This window comes from Boleophthalmus pectinirostris, unplaced genomic scaffold, assembly GCF_026225935.1.
Source record: "Boleophthalmus pectinirostris isolate CB_2022bp ecotype Guang Dong unplaced genomic scaffold, ASM2622593v1 HiC_scaffold_13, whole genome shotgun sequence".
NCBI lineage: Eukaryota > Metazoa > Chordata > Actinopteri > Gobiiformes > Gobiidae > Boleophthalmus > Boleophthalmus pectinirostris.
The window spans coordinates 23,506,841-23,526,449 of record NW_026571036.1 but is presented as its reverse complement, the minus strand read 5'-3'; the positions used below and the strand labels follow the sequence as shown (position 1 = coordinate 23,526,449).

The following is a 19,609-nucleotide window of genomic DNA, read 5'->3' as shown; positions in this document are numbered from 1 at the left end:
GATATGAAAAACACTACAGTAAGTTAAAGCTCCACCTGAGCCACTGTCAGATCACAGATGGAGAACAGCAGGTGCAGTTATTACTTCACCACTTATCACTTTACCAACTAACTGAACAGCAACTCTACACTCACTCAAGGTCTGAAGTATGTATTTCATTGGAATGTGTAAAATAAAAAATAGTTGCGGCACATTTATTGAGAACACAAGAGTTTCTTAGGCAGCGTGCCTCACTGGTGGACTTTTCAGAGGAATAACTGAACACACTGTATTTGTGTGTGTTTGAGACCACATCATTTTCGTATGTTTTGTTTGTATGTATGAACAAATGTGTTGAGATGTATTGTAACTTGCTTGTGTAATTAATACAATATATATAATGAAAAAGATGTTTTTATTTTTATTTATACGTATATAGATGAACTAACTTTGATAAATTGATCAATTCAGGGGGATTTTCCAGCTGATTCCCCTCCAGTGACAAACAGTTCGTCCCCTCACTGTAAACATGTCAGTCTAAACGATGAAAAACTTCATGTTCATTATGCTCCTGGTTGTGTATCTCTGACATCGTCTTCCTCATCACCCCATCACTACTCCACCACCTCTCCACCGTCTCTCCCTTACCACCCCATCATCACCCCATCATCTCTCCACTCCATCTCATCTCACCATCACCACTCCATCTCTCCACCATCTCCCCCTCGGGCCTCTCATTTACAAATCTCATATTTATTTATCGTCCGTTCCTCTGTTAAATGGTCCTTTGATAGGCCCATCTCCACACAAACGCTTCCCCATCAGCGGAGGTCATTACGAGCGGACGGTGTTCAAGATGGCGCCCTCATTACCTAAAAGACCACTGCTTCCTGGGGGCGACCGTAGGACCAGTGTGTGTGTTACCGCGACAACAGCGCCTGACATTTCTGTAGTCACGCACCCCGATTCCCAAACACACGTGATGTCCGCAGGAGATGGCTATAAATATCCCAATGAGATGTGATGTGAGCGGGTGGGTGAAGGGGGGGCAGATGTGTTTTGTTGTGAATCATCTTTGGCACACAGGTGGAGAACGACAGCATATTACAGTTCACCCGTGTCTGCTGCCTAGTGTCCGTAATGCCAACATCAACAGTCTGGTTGTTTTGTCATTTTTAAACTAAGGCAGTAATGTTTGTCATTTACAAATCTGCATTGATAGGCTGTTTATATGCAGTGCCTTTTACCCCAGTGTCATTTGATTCTGCTGATTGCATGCTACAGTTCCAATAACACAGGACAGAATGAGAAAGCAAGTAGGGATTTTTTAAGAGAGGGTACGCAATTCATGACGTCATCAATGTGATGAAACCCCCCAGCACAGTAAGAATCAGTAATATTTCATGTTTTGTTTTTTTTTACTCAAAATTATGCAGAATCATGTGATTAATATTAACGCTGTTCAGAATCACCTACAGAACATAAATCATAGACTACAACACATGAACCAGGACTAAACCAGGCTTATACCAGAATTAAACCAGAATTAAACCAGGACTACACCAGGACTACACCAGGACTAAACCAGGACTAAACCAGGACTAAACCAGGACTAAACCAGGACTAAACCAGGACTAAACCAGGACTAAACCAGGTCTAAAACAGGACTAAACCAAGACTGAACTAGAACTGAACCAGGACTAAACCAGGACTAAGAGCGAGAACCCCAAGCCCATGGAGCAGGGTGTCCGCAAAGCGCGATTGAGGGACGGCTGCTCTTAGCCCTGTGGAGCGCGGAGCTCTGCGCCGGTCCTTTCGCCTACGGTCACCCGTCCCCACACTCAGTCCTGGTTTAGTCCTGGTTTAGTCCTGGTTTAGTCCTTAGGACAGTAGTGCAGATATCATGAGCCTATGCAGTTTGTTTTCACCAATGCCAACAGATCCGGTTTGACGTACCTCCGTGTACCCCAACGTATCCTGCCCACTACACCCTGACAATAACTAAAGATCTGACGTGACAGAATAACAGAAGTAACAGTACAATAACTTACGTAAGAGATAAGCCTGTGCTCGGTCAATCATATCATCTTTGCACTGTTTCCTTCTGACCTCTTGTATAGAACTGTATTTATATTACTATATTTGTTCATCCAATCAAATGTTCTAAAGTTCTATGATTTGGCTGATTTGTACATGGCTAAGTTCATGCACAAAGTCAAACATAATGAAATTCCTCTGTCTTTACAGGCAATGTTCCCTACTACAGAAAGTAAGTAAATATAATCTAAGGGTTTCTCTGTTTCAGTTCAAAAACATTTTTAAGAGAATAGCAATGAAAAAAAATATTTGAAAGAATAACCACAGTAAAGAGACTTTTGTTAAAATTAGAATAATTGTAATTTTTTTTAATTTTTATTATAGTCTGAGGAAGTTCATTTGGTCTTTCAATAATTTATGTTATTAGGTTATTTTTTCAGACCAAGTGAGCAGAGTTAGTGAGCAGTCGAAACTGTCAGGTATGAAAACAAACCCTTGGTCTGAAAAAAGCCTAATAACCTAACAACCTTTTTTGTTATTATGATGATGTAGTAAATGTTGTATTAACGCTGTATTAATTTTGTAGATGAATATCCATGAACATGCTGTAGTTAGAGATAAGCAGAAGACAATAAGCTTTAGCTTCTGCCTACACCTGTTCAATGAATTATTTAGTGTTTGATTTGATTGTTTTTCACGCTGAATATTTTATTTTATCACATCAGACTGAATATAATGTATGAAGACTGAATTAAATATTGACCAAATAAAAACACATGAACACACTTACTGTACATATATTTATATAATTTAAGTCTTGATTACAGTCTCTTGCTTTTGTCTCTGTCTTTTATATTACTACTTATTTAGAAGTTTATTACCATTTTTTTACTCTGTGTTATTATATTGTGATGTGTGAACTACTGCGTCCAAGTCATTTTCCTGTGGATCAATAAAGTTTGTCTCAGTCCAAGTCTAAACATTCTTCATGCAACCCAATGTTGTTTGAAGGTTTTAATGTTCAAATGTTGATTCATGTGATTTCATTGATTTAAAAGTCCTATATTACACAAAATGGACTCTCTGAGCTTTAAGTCATGTTCTAATGTTGTTATGTCTTCAAAAACAGACCTGGAGTTGTGTTTTGTTTCATTCACACATGTCTGAATAACTATTTATTATTAGTTTGTCTACATCTCCAAAGATCAGAATACTCTGATCCACCTTGTGATGTCATGAAGTTTTAGTTTTCAAGTTAACAGCTCCTTTAGTTCAGTAAATTCCAGATAATGAGCAATTCCAGAGTTCAATTCATTCAGTGATTGTAGTGAAGGTGTGTGGAGCACAGTGGAGCACTTCCTGTATTACCAGTGTATCACAAGGTGGAAAAAATGAAGATAAGACCTAAGAAAAAAAAAAAGATTGTATTTCTGTTAGAGGGCTTAGTGTACAGAACAATGTGAGAGATGATTAAAAATAAATCACTGTAGAGGCCTTAAAAAAAAAAAAAAAAAAAAAAAAGTGTAAAGCGTTATGGTTTGAAAGATACAGAGCTCTAGAATAAATAAATTATGCATTAAAGATTGTATGGAGGATTTTTTTGTTTGTTTCAAGTTGTCAATGATGGCGTTATAGAGATGCAGTAGCCTTGTAATTATGATGACCAAAAAAAAGAGAATAAAAATTCATCAACTCTGGACGTGGTGGGGCTAAATATTTGATATTTGAATAGATAACGACACTGCCTCGTTATCTGTTAGCTGACAGGCTGTCAATCAATCTCCCTACGTTTCTAGTGTAACTGACTTGCCTGCGCGCCGCCGGTACGTGGTTTACGTACACCTGTCACGCAGTCCACAGACGCAAGCCGCACAGACGCTGTTTACTCCACCAACGCAACAGTTCTTAGCGGCTTTTTTTGACCTATATCTTCCTCGCAGTTCGCACAAAGTTTGTTGCAATGGCGACAAGAATCCAGGAGCAGTTCGCCGCAAAAGAAAGTCCATTTTTGAGGTCGCTGAAAGAAGAAGACAAGGGGAAAAGCAGCGAAGCCAAACTAAGGTGATTCTTGAAGATTCATTCCAGCGATGGCGCGACTGAAGCAGACGAAGGGTCTAAAGACTGACGCATTGGTCGCCAAATTACTCCTGGACAGGTCACTTCTGCTTATTATGAAAACGTACTTTATTTCCAAGAGCTAGTCAAACGTTTTTCAGGACACGAATGCGATATCCTATGTCTGAAAACTTAATTTTCAAGGCAAAGAAAGAGTCCGCTTGCTGCTGCGTGTTGTAGTAGTAGCTAGTTCATTCGCACTGAATCTCCGCGCACCCTTCTTTGCACCCCTCTCTGCTCCTCTCCCTGCTGCCCGTTCCGCTCTTCTCCCTGCTCCTCACGGAATCTCCGCACACGGAATCTCCGCGCACCGCTCCCCTCTCCTCTCTCCTCTCCCCGCTGCCCGATCCGCTCTTCCCCCTGCTCCTCACCTCTTCTCTGTGCACGAAATGTCCACGCACCCGCTCCCCCCGCTCCTCACTTCTCCGCCTTGCCTAACCAACACTGTAGTTAGTTGTTTACAAGTCATGTGCAGCTCACCGGCTGTAAACAAACCTGTTTCTGGCGTAAAGAGGAGGCGGGAGGAGGCGTTTCTACGTAGGAGCTGTAGGGGAGGGGGGGTGGTTTCACGCATGCGCAACATTTGAAAAAGGACAAACAGTCGCTGGATTTCTCGTTCCTTGGAAAATCCTCTATACAACCTTTAAATTTAGTTTGTTTGAATTTTTATTTTGTCTCATATATACAGTAAGTCGTAAGTGAAACTGTGAATTGTAAACTTGCTCTTCATATGCGTCATTTAATTAGGTTAGGTCTTATAAGTACTTTTACTTCAGCCTAAACCCTTGTCTCTGGTCATGATCCACAGGGTTGTAGTCTGTTTTGTTTTGTTGTGCTGCAAAATGACAGAATAAAACTACAACTACTACAGTTTGAGAGAAGAACTGAGTCTAAATGTACAGGTTTGTGTGTTAAACGTGTGAATGAACCAAAACACAACTCCAGGTCTGTGTGTGATGAGGAAACATTAGAACAGAACAGTGCACATGTTAAAAAGACAAAAAAAAAAGAATATTAACATTGTAAACAACACACCACTTCTTCAGGTACTTCTTCTCAAACTGACTTCTAAATAGTCCCATGATGCCATTTGTTACCATGGCGACTGGGAGACACTAGCTCCACAGCCCTCGTGCATAAACCCCGCTCTCACCAGTCACCTATCCATCTCCCCGTCCCTCCTCTGACAGTCTGAAGCACACATACCGGACACCACGCTTCATTTCCTCTTTGAGTTATGGAGGAATCAGGGGTGACGGGACCTTGACAAGGAGGGTGCTGTGTTCCCATAATGCAATTCTAGTCAGGACAGCGCTGCGACGCCGTGATGGACTTCTGATTGAGTTAGCCTCTTTCTGACGCCATATTGTACGTGACTGGCAACATAAAACTCGCCCAAAGAAGATCAATTTCCCTCAAACAAAGCGATTTCGCACTTGATGAACCACAGACCATCGCCAATAAAAAGGCTGGTTAGTTAAAGCGCCCGTATCACGCTATTTTCTGATCTGTTCTAATGTTTCCTCAACACAAACAGAACTGGAGTTGTGTTGTGTTTCATTCACACATGTTTAAACACACAAACCTGCACATTTAGACTGAGTTCTTCCATTTAAGAGAAAACACTGTTACATGAAGTGCTCCACTGTGGTTTTAAAGTCCATACACCTTCATTAGAATTGCCAATCTCGACTGAACTGAAGGTAAAAGGAGCTGTTCACTTAAAGGCAACGTTTACAATGAATCGAATCCGCGTATCACCGTACTGGAAACAAATCCTTCCCTCTCCACACAGCTTTGAGCATATTTGTTTATGTTTTACAGAAATGAAACTTAAAACCTCATGGCTAATTTGCATAAACTAAGCGCTCAAAAAACAGCTGCGGTTCAGCTTCTGTCGGACTAAAGGACACGACTCAGTGGAATATGAGTGTTCTTTCTGTGACAGAGGGGTGTTCTGCTGATGGTGAGTCTGTTCTGTATTTCTGTTGTGTTGAAGATGATTCATATTCAACTTTTCAGAGATTATACGTCTGCACCTCGTACACACAGACCGTACATATGAATGGACATATATTCTAGCCTCTTAGTGTTTTGGCGGCGCATAGACCTACATCAGTGTAACAGCATTTTCAGGCGTCCACGCGGTGCCGGATCAGATCTGTACTGAATGAATTCGTGGGAGCTGGCGTCACCAGATCACCAGATTTTATCTAATAAAGCTTCAATGTAGTGTTTTTGTTCTGAATTTTGTTCAACAGAAACAATGGAATTCAAAGTTTTATTTCCCCAACTGTTTGCTCAAACTGTTAAACGTGTTAAAAATAAACCCTCAGACTTTTCAGCATGTTTCAACCTATAATACAAAATACTTTTATTTTTCAGTCCTGTTCAAAAATGTAGTGGAGTAGAAAGTACAGACACTTGCTCTCAATAGTAAAAGTAAAAAGTATATATAGTTTTAGTTTTACTTGTGATGTAACAGTAACTGAAATACTCTGATATCGTCAAAAGACTGGACCATCACAATATATCGAATTACAAGTTTCTTTACTTAAATTTATTGTTATGGTGCAGCAACAACTAAAAATCAGAGAGAACTACATATCCCATGATCCTTTGATGTTTTAGTCCAATCTACATGATAAAATAACTGTAATTAAACATTTTTACATCTTAATTATTTGCATTATGACAGAAAATTGGCATACACACACTTCTGTTGGCCTACACAAAATATTGTATAGAGAAATTTGGATATTGTTACATCTCTAATCTCTATTTCACGAATTTTACGTTCCACATTGTCCAGACACAGAACTTGTCCCTGTTGTGTTCCTGTAGTGTATAACTGCAGCCCCTCCTTCCTCCTCGTCCTCGTCCTCCTCCTCAGCCTCATACTTTTGGAGTACAGACCTGTGTGGAGCCGGTTTGAGGGGTCAACATTCCTGCGATAAGGGCCATTGTTTCACAGCGAGTTTCACTGGGACGCTTTCATAACAGGAAGTTAGGCAACAGGTCCAGTGAGCCGCACAACGCAGTACACCCACCTGCGCCGGGCCACACTCCGGACAACTCCAGCCAACACGGAGACCACAACAAGACGATCTAATGCGCTGTTCATGTGTTTCAGGCAGTTTCATCATCATTTTTTCATTTTCTCTATAGGCCCATCTCATGTGTTTAGTTTGGAGGATGTGGACTCAGAAGATAGAATGACAGATATGATATTTGACACAGACACTCATGCTCCAGACATGTTGGCTTTGGCCATGTAAAAGCCTTTTAACTACACTTTTCCTCATGCAACTTGTACTTCTTTGGAGTGCCTGGATTTTGTTATGTAAAGATTTGACAGAGCCATTTTGAAATTCTCAGAAAATATCCTTAGCTTCTTTAATAGAAATTTTTGCTCATTGTTTGCTATTATATTCTATAGGCGAGTTTCATTGTTGACAAAAGTGCGCGTTGCATGCTGGGAATTATTTTGGTCGGCAGCAAGAAACACTAATTCAACATGACGGACGGAGCGAGAAAGCACGTAAAGGGTATTGATCCTGGTTATTTATCCACTCTAACGGCAGATCACCCAAGACCATTTGACCAGAAATTGGTCATAAGCATCGATGGACGCCAAATCACCCTTTTCAACCCCGACAAAAGGTGGACCAAACCAAATTTCTGGTCAGAATCGCCAACTACCTGGACAAATACTCACTTCGGCGATATCCACAATGACTTGGTGGAAACTCCTGGGCCTTTCACAGCAGAAAAAATGAAAACCTCCAAGAGTCTCGATGTGTTGTTGAACTTGTTGGAGTCCACGGTTTGTTAGGATCTTCTACGTTTGTTCTGTGAATGTTTGAAAGCCATTTAATTCACCGTTAGCGGTTCTTTTCACTCAGAATACAAAAAAGACATTTTCCTTCTTCCGTGCTTCTATTTGTGCATCCGATAATGCAGCAGGAGTTGACCATTATCGGGAATAAATACGCGAGGTTACGCACTGTGTTTGACCGCTATCGTGTTTCTTGCCTCCGACCAAAATATTTCCCAGCATGCAACGCGGGCTTTTAATAACAATGACGTCAGCTGAAACTCACCTCTATCTAAACACACAACTCACCTCTAAACACACAACTCTAAACACATGATATGATATATATCATGTGTTTAGAGTTGTGTTTAATTCACACGTTTGAATAATCCTTTATTATTCATTTGTTTACATCTCCAAAGCTTGAAATGCTCTATTCCACCTTGTGATGTCATGTAGTAGTAGCTGATGTTTAATGTTTTAATTCAGTGGAGATCGGCAAATCCAGGACTGAAACTCTTCAAATGATTCAAGTGAAGGTGTGTGGAGTTTAAAAACACAGTGGAGCACTTCCTGTAGTTGTAGTTGTTGTTTTATTTGTTGCAGCTCATGTTTTTTAATGATGCTCTCTATTTAAAAAGGATGTACTGGGGTTATACTTGTTTTATTAGAATCTTTATCAGTGGAATAAAGTAGTTTCAATGTTGTCGTTTATCTCAATATTTGTCTGTAGTGATAGATTGATATATTGGAGACATTTGTCACATGAGGGAGACTATAGAGGGACAGATAATACTCCCTACAACTGTCCAACAACTCACACTTATGGAACAGATAATACTCCCTACAACTGTCCAACAACTCACACTTATGGAACAGATAATACTCCCTACAACTGTCCAACAACTCACACTTATGGAACAGATAATACTCCCTACAACTGTCCAACAACTCACACTTATGGAACAGATAATACTCCCTACAACTGTACAACATGTCACATTTATGGAACAGATAATACTCCCTACAACTGTCCAACAACTCACCCTTATGTCACAGATAATACTCCCTACAACTGTACAACAGCTCACCCTTATTTAACAGATAATACTCCCTACAACTGTACAGCAGCTCACCCTTGTTGAACAGATAATACTCCCTACAACTGTCCAACAACTCACCCTTATGTCACAGATAATACTCCCTACAACTGTACAACAGCTCACCCTTATTTAACAGATAATACTCCCTACAACTGTACAGCAGCTCACCCTTGTTGAACAGATAATACTCCCTACAACTGTACAACAACTCACCCTTATGTCACAGATAATACTCCCTACAACTGTACAACAACTCACCATTATGGAACAGATAATACTCCCTACAACTTCCTGTCCCCTCCTGTTTACATTTTTTTCTATTTTATTTGGACTTGTACATTTACATTCTACACAGGTCTCCAAGAACAGTTGATAGTTAAGGTCAGTTAAATACAATCAATCAATGAACCTGAACCTGCACCTGCCCAGAGGCGACAGGTGGAAATTAGCACTGGTGCTAGTGGCTCGACACTTCACCCACATTGCCTGGTATGAAAGTGGTGTGTGTGTGAGTGATGGTGGTGGTCGATGGGACCGTTGGCGCCAAGTGGCATGGCAGCTGCGCTTCTGTCAGTCTGCCCCAGGGCAACTGTGGCTACAAGAATAGCTTCCCATCACCAGGTATAGAGTGAATGAATAATATATGCTGAATGTAATGCTCTGTAATGCGTCTTTGTGAAAATGTCTGTGAAAAGCGCTATAGAAATGGGGACTTACTTACTTACTTACATTTATATAATTAGGTTTTATCTGACACGTGTCTCTTCCTCTTTTTTGCTACTTATTTACAATTGATTATTACCATTTATATGTTTGCTCTTTGTTATTCTATGATATTGTGATATGTGAGCTCCTGTGTCCAAATCATTTCCCTCGTGGATCAATAAAGTTTGTCTAAGTCAAGGTCTAATATTGTGCTTCAAACTGAGTTATCATGACAGGCCTAGTTTTTCACTTTTAGTGTTTTGATTTGCTGACCGCTGGGAGCTGGATCTCCCTCCCAGCTGACGACACTGACTGGAGCTCATGTATAATGTATGGAGATGGACCAGAGTGACATGCGCCTCGTCAGTGATTCAGCCCCGAGAGCAGCCTGACCGGACAAGACCGCTCACCTGGGATCACCTGGGATCACCCGGGATCACCTGGGATCACCCGGGGCACACATCGTCACAGCGGACTCGAGTGGGAGCAGAGACAGTCCCAAAGATCAGGAAAAAGAAGCTGGGTTGCCAAGTTGAGCCATATTCAGGAAAACAGCCACCTGCTTTCATTCATTTGCGATGCATGCCAACAGAGAGGAGCAACAGCAGGACACGGGAATGCAATGACTTGGTTTATTTAAGACATTAGACTAGGTTTAACTAGATTTTTGCCAATTATCAATTACTACATAGTTTATACAAGATTATAAGGCTGTACAATTAATTGAATTTTGATTGCTTTTTCGATTTGTGTATCAAACGATCACCAAACTCATATAATCAAGTTAAAATTATTTTTAGTAAAGCTTAACAAAGTTTATTTTGGGATTTTTTATTTTTATATATATATATATATATATATATATATATATATATATATATATATATATATATATATATATTTTTTTTTTAGATAGAGATTGTAGAACAGGTGGATGCAGTTTATTTTAAGAGTTTATTTTAGTTTATAAAATTTATCGTCATCCTGTTCCTTTTGTTCATGCAACAAAGATGAGGCAAATAATGGTAGAAATATTTATTTATGTTAATTGTCACATTTGTTGTTGTTGTTGTTGTTCTCTTTAAATTGATGCCAACAAAATAATAGCATGTGCAATAAATAAATAAATAAATAAATGTTGATACATTTATGTTTTTCTGCCTTATTTCATGTTCAAAGTATATTTTATTCATTTTATGTTTTATACATCGCAAAACTGATCAAAAAGTTCATATTTGTAGCCTATATTAAAGGTTTGCGTAATTTTTCAATAACAAAGTGTTTTTTTGTTTTTTGTTTTTTTTGTTTTGTTTGTTTTGTTTTTTTGAGAGAGGGAAATGCTGAATAAATGCATCGTGTAAAAGGAAAAATAATGGTTGGAATAATCGTGATTTCAATATATTGACCAAAATAACTGTAATAATTTTTTTTTTTTCAATAATTGAGCAGCTGTACAATATTAAAGTACTGTGCATTTATTGTGAAAAGAGGAAATTGTCTGTATACAGTTTTTCTAATTCATCTACAGTCAATTAAATCGCCGACTTTCAGCTGCTACGAGAAAAAGAAAATAATGAACATGTTTTACAGCATTTTACAAGAGATAAATCTGATTCAAATGACCATGAAAATTACCATAAACTTCAATGCTGCTGGTTTGTGTTGAAACTATAATTAAAAAGGGGCCAATTTTAGATCATCTAATGGGATTATTTGTTTATTTTTAATTTTGCAAGGTCTTGTATATAGTCCAAAAGCTAAGACAAAGAGTTGAGTTGAAAGAGTTCAATAAACGTCCTACTTAAGATTGTTTAAATCTAGTTTTTCAAAACAGTAGCTTCACTTAAAAGTGTACTGCGGAACTTTTATGGTGGAGGGTCGGTCCCCTGCTTGTGGGGGTATAAGGAGAAAAAAAAAAAAGTATTCTGTGATATATTGTGATACTTCATTGCACAATTTGTGAATCGATTCAAAATAGATTCGAATAGATTTCTAAAATACTTTTCACAATAATTCATTAGTTGCATTCACTGTTCTCAATTTCAAAATGTACCAAATTATATTTCAAACAATTGTGTTCTCTTGAAGGTGGAGACTGGATTATCCAAAGGAATTATTGATAAATCACTATCTATCATCCATTGTTTTAGTATCGGGATATACTGTGATACTGAATAGTGACGTGTGTGTCATGATATGAATCGTATCGTCAGACTCAAGGTAGTGCACACGCCTACCTGCTTGTCTCCAGAGAAATGTTTCTGCTTTGTCTAGAATGTTCCACAGTATAGATTACCGTATTTTTCACACTACAGGCCGTTCTGGATTATAAGGCACACTGTCATTAAATGGTCTATTTTCAAACTTTTTTCACAAATAAACCTCACCGGACTTTAAATGAAACCCAACAGTGTGATGGGTGAGTGGTTTTGTTTGTTTGTTGCGTTCACGGTGACTCTGGGCTTTGTTCAGTTGTGGTGTGTAGGGAGGGTGCTGTCTGGGACCGCTGGATTGTCGGCGTGTTCGCAGTGACTCAGTTGTTCAGTTGTGTCTAGAAGTGGCACATTGCACTCGCTTTTTCAGTCCGTTCCTCTGTTTCGTTCCTCGTCGACGTGGAGTGATGAGTGTGTCTGTGGGTGTTTTTTGCTGTGTGGTCGCTGTCTGCTCCGTGTGTGTTTGTGTGTTCTGTGGGTGGTGCGGCTTTATAGTTTACTGAAGTCGTGCTGGGACACCTGAGTGGATTCGTGTATAGGGCGCTCTGGATTGTGGGGCGCACAGTCATTTTTTTGATGGGGTTGGAGGCTTATGAGTGCGCCCTATGGTGCGGAAAATATGGTAAACCTCTCTATCACAAGATAACAGCACTACGCTACATTACAGTTCAGATCTGTGGAGTCTCGCCCCTGTTCATATAAAGAATTATTGTATTTTTGAGCAATAGAAACACCCATCATTGATAAAAGATATAAATGAATATGTATAAATTTATACTGTGGAACATTCCAGGCAAAGCAATAATATCTCCATTGAGACAAGCAGATTTATCCAAAACCAGTGATTTGTAAAATGATCTGTAAAGCATCTTTGAATGTCCAAAAAAGCGCAATATAAAACAGATTTATTATTATTATTATTATTATTATTATCATCATTATTAGTCCCAGTTTTATAGAAGAAATGCCCACAGTAAAGAGAGGCATATATTGTCATTTGTTTAGAAAAGCTGCTTAAAAATGAAGGTAGTGCACCTCCACCAGAAAAGTCACACAGTGCACCATTACAATTAAAATACAATAGAATTTCATCTTGTCATTGCATTACACGTGTCACCCGTTTGCACCCACTCTTGAGTTAAAAGCAGCTTGAGAAATATTAGAACGTAAAAGTCCCGTCACCGACAGCGGCTCAGAGGAGGAGCCAACAAAACCAGTTACCTTTCTGCTGGGCATCTGTGATAAGCTATAGCGGCTATAGGCCTAAACGGAGACAGAAAAATGACAAAATGACAACACATTAGATTATATTGAAAGCTGCAGTCGTAAACGTATGGAGTAATAACAGGCTGTAATGGAGCCAACTGTAGAAGCTAATTATAGGAGAGTGTCTGTCAGGACTTCCACCTACACTCCACCCACATGTGAACCACTGGGAGAAAAGACACAAGGAGTCACATTTAATATAAATGCAAAGAGTAGAAGATCTGAAATGAAATGAATAAAGTGATACATTTAAAGGCCCATATTCCTCTGTTTGCTCATCTATGTTCTAATGTAGTTTGTTCATCTCAAACAGATCTGGACTTGTGTTTTGTTTCATTCACATGTTTAACACACAAACCCTGAATATGTAAGCTGAGTTCTTCTCACAAACAGAAAACTCTCTGTTCCACTTTGTGATGTCATGTGGGAATACAGGAAGTGCTCCACTGTGTTTTTAAACTCCATACAACAGACTTCACTAGAATTTGAATCATTTTAAATATCACTCCTGGAATTGTCTGTATCTACTGAACAAACATTATATGTTCATACTGGCTTCTAAAAGCCTGATCTCAGAGCCTGAAGCTCAGCAGGGCGGGGTCTGGTCAGGACTTGGACTTGGATGGGAGACACTGGGAAAATCAGGTGCCACAGGGGGCGCCAGTCACAAAAACTGTTGTTGTGTCCTCAGGCAAGACACACATTGCCTAGTATGAAAGTGGTGTGTGACTGATGGTGGCCAGAGGGGCTGATGGTACAGACTGGCAATCGCTTCTGTCAGTCCGCCCCGGGGCAGCTGTGGCTACAATAGTAGTTTACCACCACTGAGTCTGTAATGAATGAAGAATGATCTGTAAAACCTCTCTGAGTGTCCAGAAAAGCGCTGTATAAAACTGATGCAATATTATTATTATTATTATTATTATTATTATTATTATTATATTATTATTATTATTAGTAGTAGTAGTAGTAGTAGTAGTAGTAGTAGTAGTAGTAGTAGTAGTAGTAGTAGTAGTAGTAGTAGTAGTAGTAGTAGTAGTAGTAGCTGTTAACTTGAAAACTACCACTTCATGACATCACAAGGTGGAACAGAGCAATTTGAGCTTTGGACATGTAGACAGACTTTAGGGTCGGGCATGTTAACTTAATGTGCGTTAACTAATTAAGTCATTTAAGTCATTTTAACACTGTTAATGCAGTTTTTTATTATTTATTTATTTATTTTATTGTAAATGTCTGTTTCTCACCAGTCCACCGTGAGCGTTTTTTTAAAGTTTGATGTCTTTTCTTTACTTTTTTCACTTTTTTCTGACCACGTGAGATGCAACGTGTCCGAGCCTCTGCGAGCCGCAGGCCGCAGGCTCCGGATCCGGGTTCCGCGGGTTTGGACCAGCCGTGCGTTTTGAGCTGAGCTTATTTCTTTAGTTCAGTGCTGCAGGGGGAGTCACTGATTTACCCAGATACCACTGAAAGAAAAAATGTAATTGGTCCATTTCCATTCCATTATATTAACCCTTTGTTTCCCAAGAAATATCAGTCCAAGTTTATAACACTGATCAAGAAATTATTACTAGTGTCGTGTTTATTACTCACTGCATAAAAACTATTGAAAAAATATATTAGTAGTACAAAAGTCCATTCAGTATTTTTTCTTGAGCCTTCACTGAAAACCTTGAAGGCTCTGAGGGTTCCCCTGTGAAACAATTACTGTTTGCACAACAAATGTTTGGCTCTTTCATTTACTCGCGATTAATCGCACTCAAACTCATGCAATTAATGTAATTTTATTTTTTTTAAATTTTGCCCAGCCCTACTAATAATAAATACTCAAACATGTGAATGAAACAAAGGGTATCTTTGTCCAGGTCTGTTTTTAAGGAGCTAACAATGTTCCAACACAGTTTAAAGCGCATAACTCTACATATTGTATTGCAAGATAAAATAATACTGAAATAAAATACCTCTACAAAAACAAAACAAACTGACCACTATCAGCACTGGAGCTTTTGTCTTCATACGTTTAACATGAGATCTATGCTAAGTAACATTGGCCACTGTATAAAATTGTGCTGAGCCAAAATAAAATTCCCCTTTAAATGTGTGAAGTCATCCAGAGATCATCTCTGGCTGTGTCGCTCCACTCTGTCACTGTCACCTACTCGGGATTTTCACTCTTACAGTTTGCCCGGGGCCCTACCATCTCTGCTCTGTTGTCCTGATGAATTATACATAGACAAACACACACTCGCTAACAACAGGGAGACACAGGCTTTCATCTGCGCTCAAACACAACACAAGTTCAAAGAGTTGATCAGAATTGGCCTCCCTCACACTTGCATTTTAAAGGTCCTGTATCACACAAAATCAGGGTGGTCAGATGTACCTATTTACCCGGGACAGTCCCAGTTCGGAGTCCCATGTCCCCTGTCCCAGCAGATTTATCAAAAAACAACGATTTGTCCCAATTTTATGCAAGACATGTCCCAGATGTCCCTATTTTGGACTATTTTGATCTAAACCAGGACTGTATCACTATGTCAGGACTAAACCAGGACTAAACCAGGGCTAAACCACGTCTAAACCAGGGCTAAACTAGATCTAAACTAGGACTAAACCAGGACTAAGCCAGGACTAAATCAGGACTAAGCCAGGACTAAACTATATCAGTTCTAAAGCAGGTCTAAACCAGGTCTAAACCAGGACTAATCCAGGACTAAACCAGGACTATATCAGTTTTAAAGCAGGTCTAAACCAGGTCTAAACCAGAGGAGCATAAATTGCATTTGTTTAGCTAAAATGTAGGGCGGTATGGAAGATAATTTGTTCCATTAGATATTGAATTTTAAATATTCTTGAATTTCTCACTTTGAATTTCAAAATCAAAATAAAAGAAATTCACCTTTTAAATATTCAGCACATATATTTTCAAGTGCTCAAATTCAACACTCAAAATTCAAAGTGTAAAATTCGCAGTAAAAATATTCACAGCAAAGGTCCAAGATGCCAAGACAGAAGTATCGATCATGTGTGAGTGAGGAGGAGAGAGGCCGTTTCCTATAGACGAGTTTCATTGTTGACAAAAGCCCGCGTTGCATGCTGGGAATTATTTTGGTCGGCGGCAAGAAACACTAATTCAACATGACGGACGGAGCGAGAAAGCACGTAAAGGGTATTGATCCTGGTTATTTATCCACTCTAACGGCAGATCACCCAAGACCATTTGACCAGAAATTGGTCATAAGCATCGATGGACGAAAAATCACCCTTTTCAACCCTGACAAAGCCTGGACCAAACCAAATTTCTGGTCAGAATCACCAACTACCTGGACAAATATTCACTTCGGCGATATCCACAATGACTTGGTGGAAACTCCTGGACCATTCACAGCAGAAAAGATGAAAACCTCCAAGAGTCTCGATGTGTTGTTGAACTTGTTAGAGTCCACGGTTTGTTAGGATCTTCTACGTTTGCTCTGCGAATGTTTGAAAGCCGTTTAATTCACCGTTAGTGGTTCTTTTCACTCAGAATATGAAAAAGACATTTTCCTTCTTCCGTGCTTCTATTTGTTCATCCGATAATGCAGCAGGAATTTACCATTATCTGGGATAAATACGCGAGGTTACGCACTGTGTTCGACCGCTACCGTGTTTCTTGCCTCCGACCAAAATATTTCCCAGCATGCAACGCGGGCTTTTAATAACAATGACGTCAGCTGAAACTCGCCTATTGGCTGTTCTGACCAATCAGACTGTTCACTGCACCATTTCCTCATTGTTACAAAATTAGATTGAATCAGTGTGCATCGATTGCTTCTGCCTTGGCATCTTGGACCTTTGCTGCCAATATTTTCACAGCAAATTTAAAAAAAAATATCTGATTTTTATTAATTTTTTTCTACTGAAATTTAAACACTTAAAATTTAAGTGTACATTTCAAATTTCATCAATTGCCATTTAGAATTAAAAAATTTTCAAACTTAAAAAAAAATTCAAAATGAAATTCAACAGGATTTAAAATTCAAAATCTAATGTAACAAATTCTCTTCCATAGAGCGAGTTAATACAAACATTTTAAGACCAAAATGACGAGACTCACAGCAGCATTTACAGAAAGAGACATGACAGTTGTTCAATGTAAAGTCAACTGGAGCCAGAGTGGATGGAGCAGGAAGTACCCCCATGCTCACTTCCTGTTTGGAATGTGGTGGCTAGCAGGCTATAAACAATCTATGATCTGAAACTACTTCTGACATAATACATTACTTTACTCGTAAAAGTGCACTGTGGAACTTTTCTGGTGGAGGGTCCATCAAACGCTTTTCTTCTTGGAGATGCCTGAAATGTTTCACAGTATGGTGTTACGATAAATAACTAGATTTAGGTGGTGTATAACTACTGCTATGATGTAGCTAATGTGCTGTTAAACAGTTATTGATTGTACTGCTATATTTGATTAGGGACGAGATTACAGCTGAGGGATGCAGAGATAGAATATCTTGTACATGAACTAAAACTATTTCTATCTATATTTCTAATCAATGAACTAAATAGGGCAAGGATTTATTGATAGGGATATGCTGACTCACGACTCATCACCCTAATCACACCAGCAAGACACTCCCGTAAAACCAGCCGTACACTGTGTGATTTTTGACCCTTTTTGGGCCCATTTTTCACTCGTGCGACTATTTTGGGGATCGGCCTGAGTTTTGGCTTCATTGTGTGTCGTGCTTCGTGTAGTAACATGGGGTAAAGAAAACCGATTTATACCTCACGACCAGCTCCAGGTCGGCATTCATAGGTCGCAAGAAAATGAAACTTGTTTAAAATCAAGTCGCCTCTTGTGAGGATATCGCTCTGTTGAAGTAGTTCCATGAGCCGATTTGCCAGAATCTGTCAGACTGCACATGCGCGGACACAGAAGTGGAAGCAGGATATGAGGTTGTGGAGGACGGTGGCGCCGGCGAGTGCACAGATTGTGCAACGTGCCAAGAGGCCTGGCTGACCTGAGCACCAACAAAGAGGCACTAAGTCTAAACTATGGTCACCTCCCACTATAGTTTGAGTATAAAAATCATTGTATAGGCGTAAATATTTAGTCTCGGCCTGAGATTGTCAGATGCACAGACTCCTTGTACAAGTATTGCCTGTTACTGCTCGATTGAGTAAATTCTTATCTGAAGTGTATCTTGGTTTCAAGGGTATTTTTGTCTTAGCAGAAACTAACGAACAAGCGAGGAAAAGGGTGTTTTCCTCAACAATGGCATTAAACCTTTCTATCTTCATGGAAACCAGACCAGATCAAGTTACAGGTCAGATCTGTGGCGAGGCGATCCCGCTCACTGTCAGAATGTCTGTTTTTCGAGGTAGTTTTGAGCTGTAAAACCACCTGTAATTGAATAAATGTAAAGTAGAGCTGTTTAATGTCACACTGTGGAACATTTCAGACAGAGCAATGACATCTCCATAGAAACAAGCAGGTGATGAACCCCTAACCTAAAAGTTACACAGTGCACCTTTAACCCTGTGTATCTCTACGTGTTGTGTATTGTGCAGCAGAGCCTCACCTGAGACAGAAGCTTGTTGTTATCATCTTCCAGGATGCGGACTTTGGTCTCCAGCTGTCTGATGTAGTTGGAGGAAGGATCTGGAGGAGACACAGGCACAAAGCAGAGGAGGTGAGCGCCCCATTAGCATTTCAAAGAGCAGACACATGAATAGAGGCTGGGACAGACTGCAGCAGGAGCCATGTGAGGTTCTGAAGGCTCTGTGAGGATACGGCTGTCACAACCAAATGCTGCGCGCCAAACAACAACACACACTGGGCTTGTTTTCAGATTTTAATTTGAAAAAAAAACCTTTAATATTCAAGTGTTGTTGTAATAAGATATCCTAATGAACCTCAGCGGTGGAACGTAACAAAGTAAAAGTGGTAAAGTTCTGAGCATAAGTAAAAAAAAATAATAATCAGGTATCTATAGTTTACTGGAGTACATTTTTAAGTAGATCATTTTTACTTTTACTTCACTACATTTGAAAGCATGTATCTGTACTTTCTACTACAGCTGTTTAATACTTAAAAAATCTACTTAATACTTAAAAATATCCTATGAAAGAAAATCTACTTATTTTTTCTTGAGTATTTTTTTTGCTCCGGTATCTGTACTTTGACTTAAGTAACAAGATTGAGTACTTCATCCACCAGTGATGAACCTTTAGTTTCATCTAACAGACTTTTCAATAGACACTTTGTTTCAGTTCAGTTGAAGAAATGTAATAAGCACCATTATATGTGTGTGTGTAATGCCACGTTCAGACCAAGAGTAAAAATGGTGCTGAATGCCTCTAGCTGGGCACATATGAGGGCACAGGCT

The 19,609-nt window shown here is 39.3% G+C and overlaps 1 protein-coding gene across 2 annotated transcripts in view; it reads right to left on the bottom strand.

Moving 5' to 3' along the window:
• Positions 1-19,609, bottom strand: part of LOC110161288 (coiled-coil domain-containing protein 85C-B-like) — a 124,570-nt gene that overhangs the window by 18,883 nt on the left and 86,078 nt on the right. The window contains exons 2-3 of one of the 2 annotated variants that reach the window (XM_020926018.2): positions 18,803-18,882; positions 13,191-13,232 (exon numbers count right to left, since the gene is read on the bottom strand). In XM_020926018.2, the coding sequence (XP_020781677.1) occupies positions 13,191-13,232; positions 18,803-18,882 (122 nt within the window). The remainder of the gene's footprint in view (positions 1-13,190; positions 13,233-18,802; positions 18,883-19,609) is intronic. The other variant, XM_020926019.2, reaches the window with a different exon arrangement.